The 6,000-nt window shown below is 40.3% G+C and overlaps 1 protein-coding gene across 1 annotated transcript in view; it reads left to right on the plus strand.

The window, feature by feature from the left end:
• LOC135568436 (zinc finger protein 585A-like) overlaps positions 1 to 3,420 on the plus strand; it is a 39,305-nt gene extending 35,885 nt beyond the window's left edge. The window contains exon 3 of the mRNA XM_065015219.1: positions 758 to 3,420. Within this exon, the coding sequence (XP_064871291.1) occupies positions 758 to 3,321 (2,564 nt within the window). The 3' untranslated portion in view covers positions 3,322 to 3,420. The remainder of the gene's footprint in view (positions 1 to 757) is intronic.
• Positions 3,421 to 6,000: the final 2,580 nt, after the last annotated feature.

Below are 6,000 nucleotides of genomic sequence, written 5' to 3' on the forward strand. Positions count from 1 at the left end.
ACATGTGACCAGTCTTTAGGCATTGTTTCAGGCTTTTACTCTGAAAAATGAGGGAGATACACCGCTTTCAATGAGAGGACAGTGGAAATTTCCATCCATATGAGCCAGGCACGTGATCGAGAGCGCGCGTTTCTTGTTTACGTTTTTCCATTGACGAAGCTTTTGTCCGGTTGAAATATTATTGATTATTTATGACAAAAGCAACGTAAAGATTGATTTTAAACATCGTTTGACATGTTTCTACCATCTTTTATTGTACTTAATGACTTTTCGAGAGTGCGCATTGTGCCTTTGGATTTCTGAACTAAACGCACCAACAAAACGGAGGTATTTGGACATAAAGATGAACTTTATCGAGCAAAACAAACATTTGTTGTCTAACATGGAGACCTGGGAGTGCCACCAGATGAAGATCATCAAAGGTAAGTGATTCATTTTAAGGCTATTTCTGACTTTTGTGAAACTCTCCTTGGTTGGAAAATGGCTGTATGGTTTTCTGTGTCTAGTCGCTGACCTAACATAATCGCAAAGTGTGCTTTCGCCGTGAATCCTATTTGAAATCGGACACTGTGGCTGGATTTACAAGATGTGTATCTTTAAAATGGTGTTGTATGTTTGAGGAATTTTTCATTATGGGATTTGAACCAGACAGGTTAAGCACTTTGTGACAACTACTGATGTAAAAAGGGCTTCATAAAATACATTTGATTAACATGTATATCACACCAACTGACTGGTTCTTCTGATGTTCACACAGGATACCATGTTGAGACATTCTCTACATCCAGAGAGCAACAGCAGGAAGATCAGACAGCTAAGAGGTCTCATCACTGCCCACATTGTGAACAGATTTTCCCATTTCTATCAAAGCTAAAAATACACCTAAAAATACACACAGGAGAGAAGCCTTACTCCTGCTCTGACTGTGGAAAATGCTTCAAAACATCAACGGTGCTAAAACTTCATCAGAGAACACACACAGGAGAGAAGCCTTTCTTCTGCCCTGACTGTGGAACTCGTTTCTCTCAACTTTCCCACTTAAAATCACATGAACGTCTACATACAGGGGAGAAGCCATACTCCTGCTCTGCCTGTGGAAAACGTTTTAAAACATTATATGACCTAAAAGTTCACCAGAGAACACACACAGGAGAGAAGCCTTACGTCTGCTCTGACTGTGGAAAATGCTTCACAACATCAACTCATCTAAAAGTTCATCAGAGAACTCATACAGGAGAGAAGCCTTATTACTGCTCTGACTGTGGAAAATGTTTTAAAACATCAAATGAGCTAAAAGTTCATCAGACAACACACACAGGAGAGAAGCCTTTCTTCTGCCCTGACTGTGGAACTAGTTTCTCTCAACTTTCCCACTTAAAATCACATGAACGTATACATACAGGGGAGAAGCCATACTCCTGCTCTGACTGTGGAAAATGTTTTAAAACATTATATGAGCTAAAAGTTCACCAGAGAACACACACAGGAGAGAAGCCTTACTCCTGCTCTGACTGTGGAAAATGCTTCACAACATCAACTCATCTAAAAGTTCATCAGAGAACTCATACAGGAGAGAAGCCTTATTACTGCTCTGACTGTGGAAAATGTTTTAAAACATCAAATGAGCTAAAAGTTCACCAGGCAACACACACAGGAGAGAAGCCTTATTATTGCTCTGACTGTGGAAAACGTTTTAAAACAACAACTCAGCTAAAAGTTCATCAGAGGACTCACACAGGAGAGAAGCCTTTCTTCTGCTCTGACTGTGGGGCGAGTTTCTCTCATCTGAGCACCTTAAAAACACACCAACTTATACATACAGGAGAGAAGCCTTACGTCTGCTCTGAATGTGGAAAATGCTTCAAAACATCAACTGAGCTAAAAGTTCATCAGAGAACACACACAGGAGAGAAGCCATATTTCTGCTCTGACTGTGGAACTAGTTTCTCTAAATTTTCCCACTTAAAAACACATGAACGTATACATACAGGAGAGAAGCCTTTCTTCTGCTCTGACTGTGGGGCGAGTTTCTCTCATCTGGGCACCTTAAAAACACACCAACGTATACACACAGGAGCGAAGCCTTATTCCTGCTCTGACTGTGGAAAATGTTTTAAAACATCAAATGAGCTAAAAGTTCATCAGACAACACACACAGGAGAGAAGCCTTTCTTCTGCCCTGACTGTGGAACTAGTTTCTCTCAACTTTCCCACTTAAAATCACATGAACGTATACATACAGGGGAGAAGCCTTATTCCTGCTCTGACTGTGGAAAATGTTTCAAAACATTATATGAGCTAAACGTTCACCAGAGAACACACACAGGAGAGAAGCCTTACGTCTGCTCTGACTGTGGAAAATGCTTCACAACATCAACTCATCTAAAAGTTCATCAGAGAACACACACAGGAGAGAAGCCATACTCCTGCTCTGACTGTGGAAAACGTTTTAAAACATCAAATGAGCTAAAAGTTCACCAGACAACACACACAGGAGAGAAGCCTTATTACTGCTCTGACTGTGGAAAAGGTTTTAAAACATCAACTCAGCTAAAAGTTCATCAGAAGACGTACACAGGAGAGAAGCCTTTCTTCTGCTCTGACTGTGGGGTGAGTTTCTCTCATCTGGGCACCTTAAAAACACACCAACTTATACACACTGGTGAGAAGCCTTACGTCTGCTCTGACTGTGGGAAATGCTTCAAAACATCATCTGAGCTAAAAATTCACCAGAAGACTCACACAGGAGAGAAGCCGTATTCCTGCTCTGAGTGTGGAACTAGTTTCTCTAAATTTTCCCACTTAAAAACACACCAACTTATACACACTGGTGAGAAGCCTTACGTCTGCTCTGACTGTGGAAAATGCTTCACAACATCAACTCATCTAAAAGTTCATCAGAGAACACACACAGGAGAGAAGCCTTATTACTGCTCTGACTGTGGGAAATGTTTTAAAACATCAAATGAGCTAAAAGTTCACCAGAGAACACACACAGGAGAGAAGCCTTTCTTCTGCCCTGACTGTGTTAAAGGTTTTAAAACATCAACTCAGCTCAAAGTTCATCAGAGGACTCACACAGGAGAGAAGCCTTTCTTCTGCTCTGACTGTGGGGCGAGTTTCTCTCATCTGGGCACCTTAAAAACACACCAACTTATACACACCGGAGAGAAGCCTTACGTCTGCTCTGACTGTGGGGTGAGTTTCTCTCATCTGGGCACCTTAAAAACACACCAACTTATACACACTGGTGAGACTTATACCCACTGCCTTACGTCTGCTCTGACTGTGGAAAATGCTTCAAAACATCAACTGAGCTAAAAGTTCATCAGAAGACTCACACAGGAGAGAAGCCGTATTACTGCTCTGAGTGTGGAACTAGCTTCTCTAAATCTTCCCACTTAAAAACATGTATACAATGGGGCAAAAAGGTATATAGTCAGCCACCAATTGTGCAAGTTCTCCCACTTAAAAAGATGAGAGAGGCCTGTAATTTTCATCATAGGTACACTTCAAAAATCCAGAAAATCACATTGTAGGATTTTTAATGAATTTATTTGCAAATTATGGTGGAAAATAAGTATTTCTATGTCTATTGTGCACGTTCCCTAAACTTGAGACATCTGTGACATTGTGTGTCCTTTTATTGTCCCCCAGCACAAGGTGCACCTGTGTAATGATATTGCTGTTTTATCAGCATCTTGATATGCCACACCTGTTAGGTGGATGGATTATCTTGACAAAGGCTGAAATGCTCACTGACAAGGATATAAACAGGGTTGTGCACAACATTTGAGAGAAATTAGCTTTTTGTGCATATGGAACATTGCATTTCAGCTCATGAAACCAACACTTTACATGTTTAGTTTATATTTTAGTTCAGTTTTTATTGGTAGGCCAATGTAATGTAACCTAACATACAAATGGAGTGGAATGTATGTTTTTGTCATATAAAATACGTTTTGCTCTGAGACCAGGTTGTCCCTCTGCAGTATTCTGTGTGAAGGAGCTATTAGACACTTTTTTTATTAAACTTTTATTTAACTAGGCAAGTCAGTTAAGAACAAAATCTTATTTACAATGATGGCCTAGGAACAGTGGGTTAACTGCCTTGTTCAGAGTCAAAACAACAGATTTTTTACCTTTTCAGCTCAGGGATTCGATCAAGCAACCTTTTGGTTACTGACCCAACGCTCTAACCACTAGGCAACCTTCCGCCCCTAACATGTATCAGATAGAGATGGTGTGATGATCACTTTTCACTATTAGTTTGGGGGGTGATTATTTTACAACTTTGTTTAATGATACACAGTTTATGAAATGAATACATGTGTTTATTAATTGTCTTTAAAACTAGATGAGTTATTTTAGTTACTGATCATGAATGTGTTTGGATAACTGCATTGAAGCAAACTTTATTGATCTGCCAATGAGAAATAAAGTTACATGAATATGTACTGGTCAACCTCTTCTTCTCTTAGTATTCAGTTCTTCATATTAGATCTGACAGTATGAATGGTTCTTAGTTTTTCTATTGACAGTATGAATGGTTCTTATGGTTGTATTCAGTTTTTCCTATTAGATCTGACAGTATGAATGGTTCTTATGGTTGTATTCAGTTTTTCCTATTAGATCTGACAGTATGAATGGTTCTTATGGTTGTATTCAGTTCTTCATATTAGATCTGACAGTATGAATGGTTCTTATGGTTGTATTCAGTTCTTCATATTAGATCTGACAGTATGAATGGTTCTTATGGTTGTATTCAGTTCTTCATATTAGATCTGACAGTATGAATGGTTCTTATGGTTGTATTCAGTTCTTCATATTAGATCTGACAGTATGAATGGTTCTTATGGGCTGTTCTTCATATTAGTGCCTGTAGTGTTTTTGTATGACTACAGTCAGGAGTTCTCTCTGACCCTGTGATGTCACCAGCACATTAAGTACATTCATCTTAAGATAGCCAGGTGAGACAACCACATATCACAGTAAATTTTCTCTCAATTAGTCATGTCACCATTACATTATTATTATTATTTCTCCTCAATTAGTCAGTGTCACATTATTATTATTAATATTTGTATTTTGGTGGGGGGTACTCTTTAAAGACGAAGGGTTTCAGACCTTTTGGGGCAGATGGGCAGAGACTCTGCTTCACTGGCATCAGAGGGAAGCTGGTGCCACCATTGGGGTGCCAGGACAGAGAAGTGCTTTGACTGGGCTGAGAGGGAGCTTGACCTCCTGTAGCAGTGGGACGGCCATGAGACCAGAGGTGGCAGAACTGAGTGCTCGGGTTGGGATACAGGGTTTAAGCCTGAAGGTAGGGATGTGGCAGTTCCTCTTGCTGCACCGTGAGTAAACACCATTGTCTTGTCGTGGATGTGAGCTTCGACTGGAAGCCAGTGGAATGTACGGAGGAGCAGGGTGACATGGGGGAACTTGGGAAGGTTAAACACCCAGATGGACTGCAGTGTTCTAGATAAGTTCAGTGGCGACCCATCATTCAGGGCAGGTGAGCCACCTGTTTTGAGCCCCACAGTTATAGCGATAAAGTGTGAAAAAAAATGATCTGTTTGCAACCAATGTAAAAAAAAAAAACGTATAATTGAGTTATTAATAAATCCACAAACAAAAATGGTCTCTTTTGTTTTCTTGAGTAAGGCAGCTCCAAAATGCAGGTCTTTCAGCCTAGCTCATTGCCTTCTGTGGAGGTGGGGCAAGCCAGCAGAAAATACGGAGCGTTGTGCCGTGATTGGCTCAGTGTTCTGTCATTCATGGGGACAATACGTCACTACCAAGTCTAAGGGTAGAAATGGAAAATTCAAGCCCCTTGGGTGCTGCCGTAGAGCTACATTAGAAGTGCCCATCCATGAAGGCTCAAGGTCATTGTCCACAGATAAAATAACGTCAAATCATGTGATATTCACAGTCGCTTTGATTGGACTGATCATGTCAACATCATACTTTCAAAATCTGAGCTAGCAACATCATCATGAA

This window comes from Oncorhynchus nerka, unplaced genomic scaffold, assembly GCF_034236695.1.
Source record: "Oncorhynchus nerka isolate Pitt River unplaced genomic scaffold, Oner_Uvic_2.0 unplaced_scaffold_1601, whole genome shotgun sequence".
Classification (NCBI taxonomy): domain Eukaryota; kingdom Metazoa; phylum Chordata; class Actinopteri; order Salmoniformes; family Salmonidae; genus Oncorhynchus; species Oncorhynchus nerka.